Raw genomic sequence first — 19,910 nt, 5'->3', positions numbered from 1 at the left:
CCCACCCCACCGCCAATCCTCAACAGAAATGCTCACAATGAAAACCTCGGACAGGAGGAAAAGTGCTGTCGGGTGGGCAGGCAAGTGTCTTACTCAGCTATGGCTTGGGTGGCACTTTTTTCAGTGCCATTGTAACTTCGAACAGTCACGAAGGGAACTGTTGTAAGTTGAGGACTACTTGTACTTCATCACTTTTTTCTCTCTCTCTCTTTTTTTTTTGGTCATCAAGGTTTTGACACCTTGCTAGGCGACTGGTGGCACTCGGATGTTGCCATATCCTAAAAGTGGTACAATGGGTGAAAAGGTTGAAAAGCCCTGGTATAGGGAATGGTCAGATAAGCATAATCCACAGCTGCATAGTGGGTGGAGCAAGAGGCTCAGGATGAGCTCTAGCAAGTTATCTCCTACAAAAGTAAGGGCAGGAGAATTGGACTTTCATACTTACAAGATTGTGCACTGGGTATGTTTGGAACAGTGAGACCCTATCCAGCACTAAAGATGACAAAATACCAGATTCGGAAGGCCTTAAGACCCAAAGCTACTCAATCTTGCCAACAATCAGTTAATGCTCATTCATTCTTAATGGAGAACAATCTTACCCAGGGGTTTCATGTAAATGTTAAATAGGAGTAGAGAGAGTATCAAACTCTGAGGGAGCCCACATACTGCATGCATACTGTATTTCACTCCCAATCAACACCAACCAATATCAGTCCTGTAGGAGGAAAGAGAACCAGCCCAATACTGTGTGCCACCCACTCCCAGCCCATGGTGCTGATCCAAAAGGATACCATCACTGAAAGCCACCAAGAAGTCAAGAAAAGCCAGGATTGATGCATTACCCCAACTCGTTCTTGCCACAGATCAACCAAAATCATGACCAATGGTGTTTCTGTCCCATGTCCAAACCTGAATGTGGGATGAAAAGGGTCCAGATAATTTACTTCATTCAGGGCCTGCTGTTGCTGCTGCACAATCACCTTCTCCACAACCTCTCCTTTAAAAATAGTAGGTTGGATACTGGACAGATGTTGTCCAGTATAGTGGGATCTATCAACAGCTCCTTGATGAGGGGACAAATCAAAGCCTCCTTACAAGGTAAAGGAACAACCCTCTCTCTTAAGGATGAATTGACCACTGCTAGAACCCACCTACGTATCAGTCCCTGGGCAACCTTGTACAACCAGGAGGAGAACAAGTCTAATGAGCAAACGGCTGAACTCACAGTCATAAGGATCCTATCCATTTCTTCAGGCTCAACAGATTCAAATCATTCTTGATAGTAACAGGACAAGTTCTTTTCTCCAAGCATCTCTATGGGACCTGTGTCAAAGCTGACATCTAACTGAGAAAAATTCAAGTGATTTTTGTCTGACACATACTCTGAAAATTCCCCTGTGCAACTTTTTAAGTGAATTGCCTGGTTCCTGATTCCCACCAGAAGGGCTTGGGTCACCCAAAACAAGGCTATTGGGAGGCAGTCTGTGGACACAATAAGGATGTCATGGTTCCGATAGATGAGACCAATGATAGATGAGGTTTCCTTTAAGAACAAGTTTATTGGCTACAAAGTATCAGCACTGTCAAAAGTGAAACCAAGACTAAAGTCCCCTCCCAAAAGTTACAGTATACAAAGAGAAACTTCCCACCACAGTAGTATGCAATCAACTATGTTTCCACTACAATAGTTTGTGGGCTTTCTAACAGAAGGATCAGCCCCCCAGTCTAAAAAACAGAAATGACCTTGGTTCCCATGGGACAGAGAATTGTTTAAGCTAGCAGAAAAATTCCACCACCACCCTTCCATTCTGGTGGCAACTGAAAACGAGCCAAATAGCTTCATTCATGTTCGTTGCAGAGTTGACAAAGGACAGGTAAGTATTGTCACTTCATCACCTTTACCATCATAAAATAGGCCTTAATAGCAGCTTTCACCTATGTTCAGTTTAATTCATCCTTCAATGACCCCTGACCACTGGGAGATTATTCTTCTCTCAGTGAGGGATGGTGGCAGAGAATCTCATGACTATCACAACATGATCCGACCATGACAAACGGGTCATAGAAAGCTCCCCCAATTCTAGATCCTTATTGGATTTCCTCTCAATCTGATAGGAACCATTACCCATCGCTAGATTTTCCTCTTTCAATAATGAGATTGAGAAACAAAATAAAAAATGTTTTTGCTCCTTCTAGTAGTATTCAAATAGCAAAACTTATAGCTTTTCAGATCATCTGATTTACTCTCTCTTAAACGCTGAAGAACCAAGACAATGGTTCAGAGGGAATGGGTCTAAGTGAAATTTAATTTAAGGCCTATACTTTGGTCAGAAGCAAAAATGAGCTGCACCTATAGCAAGTATCTGCATCTGATCAACAATATAAGGTTCTCCTGGGTGGCAACAAGATTCCAAGCCCACACTGCATGGAAAGTGATTAATTAGTGCAAGAAGAGTAGAGAATTTCTCTTCTCCATCAATAGAATTTAAAATAGCATACTGGAAAGAAAAATAATTTAATCTGATCCCGAGGAATACATTGTTTTTTCCTAGTACATTCAAAACTATCCATTGGATAGGAAATTTGAGCAGCTGGCTGCTGCTTTCATTTGATAAACGATGGAATCTAAAATTAATATAGGCCCAAGTACCAAATAAGTTCAGAACATTCCATTACTCTTCCAGATCATGCCAATCCCATTCCAGAGATGGGCTGGAGTTTTTTAGAACTGAACTTAACAAGCGGAAGTGGTTTCTCATGCTCGGGGTATGGTGTAGAAATGGGGCTGGACCACATGTGCAACATGGAAGCCCATGTCCTTTTGAAGGATTGATTTCAGTTGAACAACAGCTACATTAGCGTGATCTGGAGAGCGACAGAAGACTTTAAAGTTCTCTGGAATGTTCTTTTCCCAGAATGGCAGGTTCCACACATTTTTAATTCAGACATTAAAGAAAACGATAGTTATTGTTGCAGAGCAAAACAAAACACTGCATTTTAAATGTCAAAATTTTGCAAAGTTAATTGCATATGCATATTTTGCAGGATTATATAACTGAGCAACTAAAAAAAGAGGCCACATAAATAATTAAACATTAAAACAATCAATGTTGTGGAATAAAACTAAAGGTGGCAAAGACAATGTATGGCTGAATATAAAAGTACAATTATCCTCTCATTTTTTACTTTTTGCTATACTAGGCAAGGCTAAATTAGTAAATATAATCGTTAAATCTAATAAAGGCATCATTTTAAAAGTTAAAAAAGACCAGCAGCCAACTTTAAACTTGTATGTTGCTTTCTTCCTCTTTTGTGTCCCTGGATATGAAAGTTTTTGATTTTAAGTCAATTACAGTTTCTCTCGCCAACTTCAAATTTAATAATCATAATAGTGATGAAAAGGAAATGGAGGAAAAAGAAATCCTGGAAAATTATTATATGAACAGATATCCTCTCACACCTCAAATGTGATCATTTTGCTTGAAACTGTCTCTTTATCAAAAAAAACCCTAATTCAACTGTTGATAAACAGTATAGTTCAATAATCCATTGTACTATATTGTGTACATCTCTCTGGCCAATGTTGTATTATAATTCGTTAGTCACACTCCACCCTACCACTTGAAAAATCAATATTATTGATCTCCATATTATTGATACATTTCAAATACTAGGGATATAGCAAAGAAGAACATATTCATCTTTAATACAGAGTGGTTTCATATTCAACAGAACGGAAACTGGAACCAACCTTTATTAAATATTCTCTGTGCTGTACAACATACACAGAATGATTTTCTTTCTGAATAAACCTCACTGAAAATTTATTTCATATTATTTAAAGCCCTCTTGTAGTGGTTTATCTGGACAGGATATCCAAAACTATTATTTCAGAGGCAAAAATTATCTACTATTTTTATGCAAAAATATATTTTCCCACTATATAAGAATGAAAATTAATATTTGTGATTCAACATTTTCCATATGTATTTGGAGCTAATCCTTTCATAGGTAGGAATCCTGATATTTGCCATGATTTTAACTGGGACAAACAATAATTCTCAATAGGAACTGCATTCTCAAATTCTTCATTTCAGCAGATGATCAAGTGCCCAATGATAACCCTGAAAGTAGAGAAATCAAAAACTATCTATTCCAACAATACATCTAATTTATGGCACAAAAATCTCATAGAATGCTGTTGCCTGTAAATGTACTTAAAATAATATGATGGAATAAACGTTAAGAAAGTCTCACAAACTGAGAATCAACCATCTTTATCACATTTATCTTTCTCCAAATACTTAAAATTGAATTGTAGATCTGCCTCCTGCCATTTGTTTTCATTTGGATCAGGACAAGAAATAAGCTCAGATTTGATCTGGTGAATACATATTGAGGGAAGCTGGATTCTAAGACATTAAAATGGTTTTAAAATTGGAGGAAGAAACATAAATAAACTGCACTATGCCAACGACACTATTGATGGCTGAAGATGCAAATGATCTGCAAGCTCTAGTAATGGAAATCTAGAGACACAGTGAATAAATACGACTAAGATTAAGTACAAAGACGAGCAACTAATGACAAGCAGCCTTAGAACTGACAATGAATAAACTGGAGTGGTAGATAGTGTCTGCCTTTTAGGACTATCAGCAGTAAACAAACATGTCACAGACTACCACGTGGTAAGAATAGCAGTGAACACCTTGGGAAAAAAAAATATTCAAATGGCATAATGTATCTATACCAACAAAGTTCAAAATTGAGTAGGCAATTTACCCTTTTGAACTCAATAGTACAAAAGACTTCTGCTTCCAGTTTGTCACGCAGCCGCTGTGGACGGCTGGGAGACTTGCTCTCTCTGCCCCGTCCAGTTTCGCATCACTGGGGGCCCCTGAAAGTTGCCCTGAAGAGGTGACCAGCAAGGAGGGGCGCTCGCTGAATTGCGGGAGAGCCACAACTCTCCTGTTACACCTGGCGGCAAAAGGACTGGCCATTATGGCTCGTCCCTAGGCTGTGAACAGCCGAAGTCACATTTTCCACCAGGCAACTCTGAAAGGCAGTGCAGAAGAGACTGGGTGAGATCTACCTCTTTTACACCCTAATTACTTTCTGCTAAGCATTTTCCCCCCTGCGGTGAGGGAAGGGGGATTTCAGCCCTCCCTCCAGAAAAAGGTGACTAAATACCCAGGGGCATTTTAAACGTTGAAAAAGTAACTGAATCCCAATTGGAACTTTATTTCTCAAAGCATGTGGATTGAAAGATTTTTTATTTTCTATTTTTCATCGTCTACTTCTGTTGGAAATCTGGATTCTTTCTTATGAAAAAGAAAAAAGAAAAACTAAAAAGATTAAGACAACTTTGGGACTCAAAGGGAAACTTTAAAAAGGGCCTGGCTGACTGCCCAGGGAAATAGATAAGATACATAACCTTGAGAACTTTGAAACAACAGCTTTGAAAGGCTTTGTGTTCCCTACCTAGAAAAAAAAATCTCTCTTTTGGATTTTCTAAGTGTAAAGCCTTTAGCTTAAAATACCAATATGGAAGAAGACCAGGAACAAAATTTATTTATGGAGGAAGATCAACAAACTCTCGCTATGTTGAAAACACTAATCCAAATTCTTACCACAACCAATGAAACACTAAGAGGCTATGTGAAGGAAAAAGAAGACAGCCCAGATATGAAAGTCCAAACTTTGACCACAACTAAAGAATCATCTATACAAAATACAATAGAAGAAAAAATGAAACATTCAAGTACGATGACAGAAGAATCTATTATTAAACAAATATTGATATTTGAAAATCCAGAAAAGACATTGACAACTTGGAAAAAGGAAAAGGTTTCTTATACAACTCGGAAGGAACTAGAGGATCTAGAAAAAGAACAGTTGGATGAGAAGACAAACAATTCAGAACAACTGCATTGATATGTAGGAATAAAGAGACGACCCACTACACCTACAAGTCCTCTAAAAAAAATGGTGATCGGATGGTTTTGCCAATATCAATTAATATACATGATATTACAAGGAGATTGGTTCAATGACCCAAAAACAAGGACATGGAAGATGATTTGGCAAAGGAAAAAAGCCAGAATAAGACTCAAGAAGAATGGAGTTTCGACCCTTATTGAAATCTGAAACAAAAATGTACTTAAATAGATAAGATGTGTATGTTGAACACATGTTCAACATGAACTGAGATAAAGAAAAAAAACTGTCATTAAAATTTAGCAGTAGAAATATTAATACCTAATTTGAATATTGATTTGTGCATAAAGGTCATGTAAAGGTGAATAATGTAGACAAGCTAAAAACCTATTGTTGAAAGTAATAAATAGATCTATATGGAATGTTAAAAACAAATTATCAGTTTAAGCAAGAGATAGCAGATACAAAGAGGAAGAGAGGAAGTATTAAATATTGAAATAAAAAGAAATTTTGATTACTACTTAAAAAAACAACTGAAAATTAGCAAAAAGGAAGGATATCATATTGTATCCTTAATTTGTTGACATAGAGGGTGAGAAGTTAAGTAAACGGGATGTGTATTTTGAATATTAGATTTTGTGAGGAATGGTGATAGATGAATTGGGAGTATACTAAAAATTTTGGGAATGATAAATATCAAATGTTAAATCTACCGGTAAATTATAGTGGAAATTAAAATTGAAAAATCTATTAGGTCGTTGATTGTCTAAAAGATTGTATGTTAAAATAATTAGAATATGTGAAAACTAAAAACTATGGATATATGTAAGAAAGTTATTTTTTATGTGAATGATAGGATAAAACTTGTCTTTAAATTCACAAACAGTACATATGAAGGGAAAAAGAGAGGAAATGTTTATGGTAGCAATCTGAAATCTGTACTAATGATATTTGTTTGTAATTGAATTACTACTACCCACCCACCATACTGCTTTTCAAATATGTAAATGTAATATTAGAAAATCAATAAAATTTGTAAAAAAAAGACTTCTGCGAATGCCATGAATAGCCAAGAAACAAACAAGTACATAGTTGTCACTTAAACAAATGACCAGGCTCGAGTTAACGAAGTCTACAATATTGAAAAAGTGGAAGGAAAGAGAAAGGAAGGTGGAGGGATTGAATCACTGGGGTGATATACATACACCACTGGAAGACCTGATGGGTCAGAAAAACCTGAAGGTACACAGTTGGAAAACCTGAAGAACAAATCATCCCGAAGAAAAGAGTCAAAAGGAATTTGATGGCTTATAATCAGTTGAGAAAATTACCTGAGAATTTTTACACTGTACCAAAATAAATAAAAAGAATAAAAACCCAATGCAACTCCTCCTCAAAATGATAATAATATGGTTAATTAAATATAAGCAATATTTAATTATTTCTCTTTTAGTCATATTACCATTCGGATAACTCTGGGATGGACTTTTAGAGATCATGGTCTCTGTGAAATCACATGGAGCCTTAGTTTTGAATCTCCAAAAAATATACATCATTTTTGTTAAAAAAATTCATTAAGTTCTCTTCCCCATGAGTGAGAAGGAGGTGAGATATGGAAGAAAGCATGAAGTTTACTGGTATTTCTTGACTGGGAAATAAAAGTTTTTGTTATATCTGAATTGACCCACTGTCAACTATTGTGGTTACTCCTGGTACAGGCTACAATACATTCTTTCACTCCACTTGTACAAGATATGAAATCCTGAATCTACTGCTAAATCTAGCTGTACTAGACTGACTCATGGAAATAGCTAATGTCCTATTTATTTAGTACTTGCACAGCACTCTAATTTAATGTAAAGCACAATGCATGATGGGCTGGACAGATAGATACTTTGGGGGGGGCAGAATGAAATATACTTTTACCTTGAATCTTTATTATATATGTAGTTGTTTGCTCATGTGTTGCTTGACATGTCTTAATAATATGTGTAAGGCACACAATGGACTCCTACAAATGGAGAGAGTGAAGTAATATAACCTCATGACATTAGGGAATGAATTCAGGCTTACAAATAGAAATAAGAAAGCTGTAATTCAAGCCTTCTCAAATAATCTGAATATTTGCACAATTAGATCACACATGAATACTTTGGGAACCTCCAAACTGATCTACGTTCTACAAATCTGCCCCCCACATATGCACATACAACATCTGCAATATTCTACATTTGATCCAAACAAGAGAAATTGTTAAGATTTGTTACTGTCTCAAGGTAACTTGTACATAATAAAAATGTGTACAGGTTTATATATAAGCAACATTACTAAGGTGTTTAATGAAGGAGATTAGTTCTTCAAAATAATACAAGAAAATTGACACAAGGAAGAGAAGAATAACAACATAAGTAAAAATAAATACTAGTGGTATGCAAAAATTGGAAATATTTTTTTTAAAATTCCATTTATATCCCGCCCTTCTCTGAAGACTCAGGGCGGCTTACAAGCTTAGCAATCTGAAACAACTGTACTTAGAAAATGAGACAAGACAGCCTCCATCAAATACACAGTCGTTCTGCTGTAAAACAGGGTACCTTGAATTTGGGATGGTTAAATGTGAAATCCCTAGTAAAAATCAAGAATACTGAGTAGCAATAAACAAAGCTAGTCAGTATACAGCTAGAGCAGCTCTCAAATGCATCTGATTTGCTATAAGCACACTATAAAACAGGATTTCAAACTTTTATTTATTTTGAGCATCATGGCATGCTAATAAAACACATTTATTGAATGAATGAATGAATGAATGAATGAATGAATGCACTGCAAAACAGACCTGTTATTTCATTCTGGCCACTAACCTGAAAGATTTTGTTTTCCCATTAACATGACACCATTATTTGGTTTTATATCCCAAAATGAAGTCAGCCTGAATATTTCTTATACATATTCGTTAGTTACTCTTAACTTCAATATAGATCTGTTGACTTTCATAGGTAAGAAAAACTGTTCATATTAACATATACATTAAAACATTGCTAGTATGCTTGTGAAATCAATATTTTGAGAAATCATTCTTGGGAAGAAAAAAATGTAGAAAACCAAAATTCCAACATTATTATGCTTCTGTTTTAAAATAAGTTCCTCTATAACAGTCACTTCACACTAAAAAGTGATAGTATTACATTTGAATTTAAAAGGATTGTACATAGTCAATGACACTTACTTACAGTTTAATGTGCATAGGAACATTGTCCTTTAGTGTATCACTATTATTTAATCCTAAATAGACAACTATAGCTAATTCCTTGGGAGCAAACACTATTGAGCTTAATGGGCTTCCTTCTAAGTCAACATTCATAGGATGACAGTTTGTCTTCAATATCCCCTAATCCTATTCTTCCACTATATGGACTATAAACCAAAATTTCCTTAACCTTCTGTGTTTCAGATGCTTTGAACTTCAGCTTGTAAAACCATGCTAGCTGGGAAGCCTGGGAAATGAAGTCTAAAGCATCTGGAGAGCATGACTTAAGTAAAGCAGCTTTAAGCATGTATGAGGTACTCCAGCTTTTCCTGTGTTGAGCTACAACACCTGTTAGTCTCCATGGAGTATGAAACCCAACTTTGAGAAGGAGCTTGAATTCCTTCCTATTTCTATAACCTGAAGTTTGGTAGGCCTCTTCCTTCCTGGCCTTCTGAAAAGCATTGAAGACCTGGTTTTTTTTCTTCCCCAAGTGTTGGGATGGGATAAGGTGACTGCATGACAGAAAGTTGACACAAACACCAGGTTTTTTTTAAACACGTATGGTTTTAATAGTTTTGATACTGTTTTATGCTGTTTTATTATTGCTATTGTTTTAATTCTTGATTAGGGGCCATCCAAAGTTTAGAATAAGTTGGGTGGGTATATACATTTTTAAATACATAAATAACAAGTAATAAATTCAGCTTTTGCTTTTAAATGTGGTTCTGTTTGAACTGTGCACTAAACACCCAGATGGACACACACACAAGCAAATCCATGGAAACTCCTCCAGCAAGACTTACTCCCTAAATACATTTTAAAGTGTCTTTTCAAATATGAATCACTGTTCAGTTTTTACAATCAACTGCAACTGAGAACATGCATTCTAAGAAGCCAAGAATCATGAGTCCTGGAAGCATGTATGCCATTGAGCTAGGGAGAATTACAGTACCTAATTTGCAAGTCCCAGTTTGCAACAGAGCAGCACTTTCCAAGTAGAAAAAGCCCTGGTGCTTTTTTTTTTTGACAATGTTCAAATATAGTTGTCAGAGCAGTTACAGTTGCAGTAATATGAAAACCAGAAATTCCAAAGATGATATACCACTCCTTTGTCTGAACTTTTAAATATATTGAGTTTTGATAACTATGTAACTTGCCTGCCTACCATCTCTACTGCTGCAGTGACCAGAAGTCAACTGATAGGTCCCACTCCAGAGATATGATGGTACCCCAAAGCAGGGCTAGAAATACAGTCAACCCTCACCCTGGTGTGAAGCTGCATTTTCTACTCAACCTAAGGGAAGATTCATAATGCTGCTGTCCTGCTTTGTACATGACCTCTTTTCTTTTCTATTGCCCTTATTTGTTGCCAAAACCTGCAGAAAAGACCTGGTTCACATTTGGGTTCTCATAACCCTAAGCCACTAACACCTCTGGAAAATACAGGCAGCACTGCAGTTAGTTGACCATCCATCTTTTTCGGGAAAATCAACATCGTTTTTCAAAATCAGTGTATATGTATCTAAAAATGTAATATAATCAGGTTTTTCAGGCAAATGTAATAAAGACAAGAGTTCTCGTGAGGTTTCCCTCCTCACTAACACTAAATGGAACTGGCCTCTATTGTAAAACAGTGCCCCTGACCCTAATCCCAGAGCCTGTCCAAAAAGATACCATGGTTGATGATATTAAAAGCAACGGAGAGATCCAGGGTGGATGTATCCTCTCCATCCTGAGACTTCCAAAGGTCATCCATGAGTGCAACCAATGCCCCAACAATAACATAGTTCAGCCTGAACCCAACCTGAAAGGGTCCAGATAAACCGCTTCAACCAAGGCCATGAAACTAAGGGCCCAGCACCCTTTTTACAGTCTTCTTTAAAAAGGGTGAAGGGGAATGCTAATTGTGACTACGAAAAACCTTTGTTAATGGTACAGTTAAGATATATTCCCAAATATTCCAACAGTGATCACTAAACTATAGTGATTTCCAGTAAAAAAAAGGCATAGACATGCTTGTATATTAGGGATAATGGCATGCTGAAAAGTGATTAACCTAACTGCAAGCTTTTTAAAGGACTAGTATCTGGAAAATAGCAAGTAATGATGGTCTCACCCCCAAAGGAAGAAGATAGCATGGTAGCATTCCTCCCATCCTTCCCAAGACTGGTGATAGACATTGAGGGGTGGGGGGCAGGTGTGAAGGGAACAAGGCCTCTTTCTGATCCATTGCCTGAAAGCAGAAACTTTTATCCTGCCTAATTGTATGGTAAACTAAAAAGACAGGACATTTTCTCCCTGTATGCTATTTATTCATTAAATTTCTACAGCATTCATTGGGAACATGAGAAATCAATTGGATATGGAAATTAAGCCCACTTGTCCTTTGCTTTTATTTGAATGAGAAAAAAAACAGAAACCTAGGAATAAAGAAACAACATGAGTAGAAACGCATTTAACACAGTTCCTCTATTCATTCACGTTTCAAACTGACAACAGGAAGGTGGTGTCGGACTTACAGCAACAGGATCTGAAGCTATTTCGTTGGCTGTGTTTATTGGAAATCTCAACATATAGGGAATGCCACTGGACATTCCCTATGAACAGGAATATCCATTCATCTATTTCACATATCCACCACTCGATCACTAGCAATGACTGTTTTTTTTTAAAAAAAGTATCAGCTATATTATTCCAGAGAGGTGTGTATGGAATCTCAACTGCAACACAGAATCCCTGCACATTAATGAAATTTATTCTGATGAGAGTAACAGTAGATATGTCTTCCATGCACATTGTCAGAAACATGTTTCATATCTAAAAACATTTTTTCTAAATATGACCCATTCATCAAATAAAAAGTTAGTACAAATTCAAGTTCTCACAAAGGAAATCAATTGGTTCCCGCAGTGCTTTTTTTGTAAAAGAAAAAGGTGCCGGAACTCACACGTGTCATACAACCCGCCTTGCCTACCCTACAAGGTTCCATCCAAAAAAGGTGCCGGAACTCCGTTCTGAGCGTTCTATGAGAAAAAAAGCCCTGGGTTCCCGGTTGATTTCTAACCTGGAGGTGTGCAGGCATCAGCTGGAGATTGTACAAATGTAGAGCGCCTTTTTGTGGGCATAGGAAGAGCCATCTTCTGTTCCTTATGTTTTGCCAATGCAGCTTGCACTGCCTCTGTATGGATGTCTGAGAAATAGAAGAAAATCAGCAAGAAAATAAGAACATTGCATGGTGAGAGCAGAGCTTTTAATCATATGTCTAAAACAGAGGTAATCTTTTACAGCCATTTAGCAAGGGTTAAGCATACGAGTTATAACAGAACAGAACAACAGAAGCTGAACAAAGTTGTATGATTCAATACCTGATATATTTTTTTAGGTACATCCTACCAAAACTGACAGTGTCTCCGAAAGCTTTGCTGATTTCACAGAATATGAACTTCTGTTGACCAAGGGGATAGAATGTTTTAAGAAGAGAAACATTTATACTTGCATGCTTTTCTGAAGAAAATCTAATATGACTAAAATGAATTATTAAACGTATTTAATGGGTAAGACTGTGGTTACTGTCAAGAGTGCAGAGACTTGTTTCCTTTTAGAAATATTCTTCTTTTTTACAGTTCTTATGCCTCTAACCAGCTGATCCAAAGAACTGGAAATCTTTTCGAGTAGTATGGGCTGATACTAGAAACTCAATGTCTCAAAGGTGCTTTACTGGTTCAGTGGTGAACATAATTTCCCTTCCCATTTCTTGAAACAGGAATTTCTGATGGATCATGAATGGAGTTCTACAGTTTGATGAATGGATGCTCTGGCTCTGTCCCCTAGTAGTATAATTAACCATTCCAAGAGATCTCTTTGAAAAGCGTAATTAAAATTTCTTCCAGTTAAATAAAGATGTTTTTTAACTAGAAGTGTAGTATTGTATGTAAATTAAAGCTAAACATACACAATTTGATTTCTAATTCAACATTTCACACAAATTTGATACTAATATTCTCCACTAATAAAGCTGAATACAGAATAAAGTTGAAGAATACATGAAGAAAAGCATGTTAACACACCTTCACATCTCTTAAAAGTTAGATAAAATACAGCTTTTTAGTTGGATAAATCTACAGCTATTTTAACACAACTGGCTGCCTGGTTTCAAAGGCCTAGTACAGTTTTTAAATTCAACAATAATCTCTGTTGAACAATATGCTCCAGAAGAACGACTTCAGCAAGATGACAGGGACCAAGGTCATAAAGTCCGTAGGAGGTTATGCAAAAATAACAGAGTTCATGCTGAATGTGCCATTTACTCAATATGACTCATTTGGACAAGCACAATAACACAGTGCTAAGATGAAACCAACACAACATGATTCATTCATTCATTCTGGAGCACAATAAGAAGGAGCATATGGAAGCAAAAGTTCATCTTATCCAGAAGGATTAAAAAAATACTTGTGCGTTCAAAGTCTGAATACATTTATAGCTGAAAGTGACTTTTCATGTAATTCATATTGACTGGCAACTGTGAAACAGATTTAAATTCATATCTAAAGATAAAAAAATTCAATAATAGCTTGCTTTTTGGAATACATTATGTGAAGTACCTAAAGTGTAAGGACATCACTCTGACAACTGCAGATTACTCATGTGACAATAACGCTAAGAAATTATTTCCTCAATTTTAGGAAATTTCAGGTCCTAAACATGAACAGAACTTATTCAAATCCACTATGGCAAAATCTGGATTTTGTTCAACAATATCAAACATTTTGTACTCTGGTGAAATATCATAAAGTCTGCATAAAGGCTTTTTCTCACCTATAATATGAGACTATTGAGAAATCAATTTGTCAATCTGGCACTGTAACAAAGCTGAGATCTCTGTTATAAGTAAAATGTAGCCATTTATTCAATGAGGTCTTGGCATGGGGCTCATACATGAAAATATTCATGTGCATCTGCATGTGGTTGGGGACACAACACGCCTGTGACAGTGTCATTACACAAATGCTACAAATTATGCACATGTGTCATATATTGGGATGTAACTATGCAGTGCAATTGTTGGAAGACTTCAACATAAATCTTTTGATATTACTTGTTGCTGCAGATATTGTTGGGTATTTTTAAAATTGAGACTAAGGAAATCAGTATTTAGTAAATTATTACTACTAAATAAAATATCTTATAATCCTGAAAGTGTTTCAATCCTGTACAGCATTCAGCTATACACAATTAAAATGCAATAGGCTTTGGATTAGGATACCATACTGAGCCACAAAGATGATCTTGGAGAAATTTACAAAAATGAAAAGATGCTCTAAGCTCAGGAAACGGAGAAAGTGTTAGAAGTAAAACTGAGAGTGCTTTCACCCTAATTCGTTGGGGTATAAGCAGGAGAGGGGAAAACTCAGGCTTTCAATATTTTGTAATATACCAACATCATTCCAGTCAAATTTGAAGGGTCTGTTTCTGACTTTGTCTACCTCAGAGGAGGACAGATGCTTTTAGCTCATCTCCTAATCTCCAGTGCTGACACAAGTATTAATTTGGATAATTTTAAACATTATTATACACGAACAAAGTACATTCACTATCATTCACAAGCTACCTATGTTTAATGATCCCAGCTGGCCTTCTCTTCTTCCCTCTTGTAGCACCCTCAGCATGTCATAACTAATTTTTCTGTTTATTGTTTAGTCAAATCTACTAAGGTCCATTTAGTTCAGAGTTCATCAGATGATTTTATGGCTTCCTTACCAGACCGGTAGCGTTCATCCCTGGCTCCCCCAGAGCGTCCTCGGTGATATTTAGATGAAGATGGTGCTGGAGCTGCAGATGGAGTTGGTGTCTGATTGCGGGATTCTTTTTGTAAACCTGTTTCAACCCCTGTGGGAATATTTAAAAAAAAAAACTTTTTGTCAGGAAAGTGAAGTGGACCTATTTGGGACAGTGTTAACAAAAACTCTTCTGGTTTCACTACGTAACCGTGTTTTCATTAAACTTACAAATTGACAGTCAAACAAATGACTTCTTCAAGCAAAATCATACACTAGTGTATGACATTCTTTCATTGAAATAGTCCGAGAACCCCCTTTGAGTGTGTGTAAATAGCCACCAGGCTCTGCTAACAGATGGAACAGTAATGAAGTCAGAAAAGGTGACGGAGACAAGACACTTCAAAGGACTTAATGAGGCAGCAGTCCAAGAATATTTTCACAACACTGATGGCTCTGTGTATATTCACAGATATATATTCCATGTAGGCATATATACAATGAGAATTTCTACACTCCTCAGTATGCACGGACCTTTCTTTGCTCTTTTGCTGCTTGTAGTACATTTCATGATATATTCTTTCATCAGAGGAAAATAATCAATTTGAGCCAAATATAAATTTGATCAGAGTACCTTAATTGTAATTCCTGATATTCTTCAAGCTAAGCCCAGCAAGCTTCACAAGAATAATAGCATACTAGCACCAAAAGGCACATGACATAATGTTTTTAAACGCAATACAATGGCTTTGTTTCAGTGCAGGAAAAGAAACAAGGTCATTCATAATTGGAGACCTTTTTGAGTAAATAATTGCAACCTGCTTTTTTTTTTTTTTTTTTTGCAAAGCAGGCTACATATTGAAAATGCTGGTGGAGGAGGAATATATTATTTCACATAACGCTGCATATCTTGGAAATTTGCTATACCACCATTTTAAACACTGTTTATTGTTTTTCCACTCCCACTTTCACAATCTTAATACAGGTAGTCCTCTAGTTATGATGGTTCATTCAGTGACTGTTCAAAATTACAACAGTGCTAAGTGAAGCGACTTAAAAGTTACAGCTGTTGCAGCTCTCTCCCTGCAGTCACATGATCACAGTTTGGCTCTTGCCAAACTGTGAAGAGATTTAGGATAGCCATGTCCTAGAATCTCCCAAAGAATAGATTAGGGTTAGGGTAGTTTTAGGTTGGCAACATTCTATCTATATGGTATAAATAAATAGAGAACTGAATTTTGGCAGGATTGTGTTACATTATTCCTGACATATGATCTGAAAATCAAAATAGAAAGATTATAGCATAAACTGGCTAGGGTGATCCCAGTGATTAGCAGAATCCTGGTTCCATGCCCTAAATCTTGGATGGCACTTAGAAAATCTATTCAATAATAACCTTTCTATTTGGCAATTGCAAAAGGCCACACTGCTTGGATTTGCACATATACTGATACATTACGGCATCCTACGTTCTTGGGAAGAATCTGATGGGTAAGAAGGCCAACACATTAAAAACTGACAGTTTTGACTTCCAATTGGTGCGAACAGATGATGATGATGATGATGATGATGATAATAATAATAATAACAATAATAACAACAACAACAATACCACCACCACCACCAAGCTGGCCTACAAAAAAAACCCAAAATAAATGAAGAACAGAAAGACTAAGTATTACATGGCCAGTACATTTTAAAAAAAACACACAGGCAGGCAAAACTGATAATAAAAAGACTTGGCAATGGCTGAAAGCTGTAAAGTTGAAGAAAGAGGCATAGGGGCTAATTCTGGCTGCACAAGGCCAAGCCTTAAGAACAAATGCATACAAAACCCAAATGGAAAAGACAGCAAATGCTATCTCAGTAAAGAAGCTGAAGAAATAGTAACTGGCTTCAACAACATTGCACAGATTGACTACAAATAATAACATGACAAAGTAGCAGCAACGGTGCATTAGAATATCTGCAAGAAATATCATTTGCCTGCAAACAAAATCAGATAGGACCACAACATAGGCAAAGTAGTTGAAAATGAAGAAGCTAAACTGCGCTGGGACTTTAGAATTCAAACAGACAAGCACTCGACATAACATACCAGACTTAACAACTGTCAATAAGAAATATAAAAAAGTCAGGATAATGGATATGACACTACCTGGAGACAGAAGAACAGAACAGAAAGAATTGGAGGAAAAAAATCATAAAATACAAACAACTGCAATTAGTAGTAGAACAACTGTGGCAATGCAAGCAAAGTTAGTTCCTATAGTAGTAGGCACCATACTGTGCCTGAAATGGCCTGAACAGTCATCTCGGAACACAAAAGGTTTAGTTTTAACGTGACTAATGGTGTCAAGGTTTTCATTGATTATGGACAAACAACATGTAACTGTACTACACATGGTATCTTACGCTATATTCAGGTTTTACTGAGATAGGTAGCCCTTTACTTACAACTACAATTCGTACCGGAATTTCCACTGCTAAGTGAGGTGGTCAAGGGAGTTACACCCAATTATACAACCTTTTTGCTGCAATTAAGTGTATCGCTCTCATTGTTAAGTGAATCACACAAACATTAATGGCATCCAGCTTTCCCCATTGTCTTTGTTTTTGGAAACTGACTGGAAATGGTGATCATGTGGCCCTGGGATACTACAACTGTTGTAAATACATGCTGGTTGCCAAGTGCCCAAATTTTGATCACGTGACTGCAAGGATGCTGCAATAGTCATAAATATGAGGGCAGGTTGTAAGTCAAGGAATTACATCTTAGTCTATATCCCCATATAATTACCTAAGGCCTATCAGTCAGTGAACTTAACCCTGTTAATTATAGTTTTCCCCCACTGTCATTATAGTTGCTAATTAGCAGTTATATTGCTAACAGTTAAACATTGCTTGAAAAGAAAAGAAATTTTAAAGAGAGATCAAACTGCTTTATGTAGGTAAATAATATGGTTCTAAAATTGGCTGGAAATCCCCAAAGAATAAAACATTTTATTTGTAGCATACCAATTATATTGCTTGTGATGGGAAGCTAGAATGAGGAAATTATAGGGGGACTATCAAAGCCTAGGAGAGCAGACGTATTCATTTCAGCTTGAATTGTTCATTTTTATACAGCTTAGTTTTACATTCATTCCAAAAGGAGCGCATTTTTAAATACAAAATATTTAAAAGATATTCAATCTTTGCTAGCTGGGCAAATGGCATTTTCAAGATTTGCTAGAAAACAAAACAAGGAAACATAAGATATGGCAAGATAAAAATAATTAAACCATACACAGATCTTTTCTCACAAATACCCATAAAAGTTGTAAGTCAGCAAAATGGGACCCACAAATGTACGCCTATAGCAAACCCAATTATCTTTAAAATATTTTTTTACAAAAAATCTTATTAAAATGTTGAATATTGTAAAGAAGTCAAATCTGGTGTTCTCATATGGAATGAGATTTTTGGTCCTTTTAATTTAAACCTTTTAATACAACCCTAATGACTATACGGCGAACAATACTATATAAAATTGTGAACTCCATTTCAACATCTGTATGAAACCACTGGTTGAGATCATCTGTCACCATGGGTTGAGGTATCTACAGTATGCTATTGATACCCAACTCTGTATTTCCACTCTTGGTGACCCAAGTGATGCTGTGGCTGCCCTCTTGCAGTGCCTGGAGACTGTGAGGGCCTGGATGAGGGACAACAGGCTTTGACTGAACCTTGGCAAGACCGAATTGCTTTGTGTACATGGAACTCCGGGATCTGGGACCACCACAAGTCATTTATGCCATAATCTTTTGATACTTTGTAATTAACTCCAGTTCTTTGTCTTCTATTTTACTATTATCTGGTATTACCACAACAATTATCTACAGTTTTTTCTTTTCAACCACAGTTAAATCTGTTGTGTTATGAGACAAGACTGTACTATATTCAGAATTTCCACAATATTTTAACCTGCTCGTTTTCAACTACTTTTTCAACTCCATGTTCCCATCATTTTTTCATTAATGACATAGGATAATTTTTACTGATATTTCAATGAATCATTTTGGAGATTATATTATGTTGTTGTATATAATCTGTGCAATCTTCTTGCACAAGCTGTTTGATCTAATGTTTCTTCTGCCTCTCTGCACAATCTGCATTTTGAATCATTTGATGATTTTTTTCATTCTGGCCTTCATAGCATTAGCTTAATATAATATAATATTATAATAAAAAGTTGGAAGGGACCTTGGAAGTCATCTAGTCCAACCCCCTACTCAGACAGGAAACTCTATACCATTTCAGATAAATGGCTGTTCAGTCTCTTCTTAAAGACTTCCAGTGTTGGAGCATTCACAGCTTCTGGAGGCAGGTTGTTCCACTGATTAATTGTTCTAACAGTTGGGAAATTTCTCCTTCATTCTAGATTGCTTTTCTCTTTGATTAGTTTCCATCCGATGCTGCTTGTCCTGCCCTCAGGTGCTTTGGAGAATAGCTTGCCTCCCTCTTCTTTGTGGCAGCCCGAGATATTGGAATCATGTCCCCCCTCACCCTTCTCTTCATTAAACTACACATACCCAATTCCAGCAACTGTTCCTTATATGTTTTAGCCTCCAGTCCCCTAATCATTTTTGTTGCTTTTCTCTGTATTCTTTCTAGAGTCTCAACATCTTTTTTACATCGTGGTGACCAAAACTGGATGCAGTATTCCAAGCGTGGCCTTACCAAGGCATTGTAAAGTGGTATTAACACTTCACGTGATCTTGATTCTACCTCTCTGTTAATGCAGCCTAGCACTGTGTTGGCTTTTTTGGCAGCTGCAGCACACTGCTGGCTCAAGATTTATCTGGCATATCTGTTTTTGACAAACTCATGTTGGCTTTTGGTAATCACTTTGTTTGCCTCTAGGTGTTCGCTGATCCGTTGCTTGATTATCTTTTCCAGAATCT

At 36.5% G+C, this 19,910-nt stretch overlaps 1 protein-coding gene across 2 annotated transcripts in view; it reads right to left on the bottom strand.

Moving 5' to 3' along the window:
• The window catches only part of DIP2B (disco interacting protein 2 homolog B), a 198,243-nt gene that overhangs the window by 63,995 nt on the left and 114,338 nt on the right, over positions 1–19,910 (bottom strand). For both annotated transcript variants that reach the window (XM_083353608.1, XM_083353609.1), the window contains exons 3-4: positions 14,945–15,073; positions 12,249–12,374 (exon numbers count right to left, since the gene is read on the bottom strand). In XM_083353608.1, the coding sequence (XP_083209734.1) occupies positions 12,249–12,374; positions 14,945–15,073 (255 nt within the window). The remainder of the gene's footprint in view (positions 1–12,248; positions 12,375–14,944; positions 15,074–19,910) is intronic.

The sequence above is a fragment of the Vipera ursinii genome (assembly GCF_947247035.1).
Source record: "Vipera ursinii genome assembly, chromosome: 2".
NCBI lineage: Eukaryota > Metazoa > Chordata > Lepidosauria > Squamata > Viperidae > Vipera > Vipera ursinii.
Note: the sequence above shows the minus strand (reverse complement) of the source record. Positions and strands in the feature narration are given on the sequence as shown.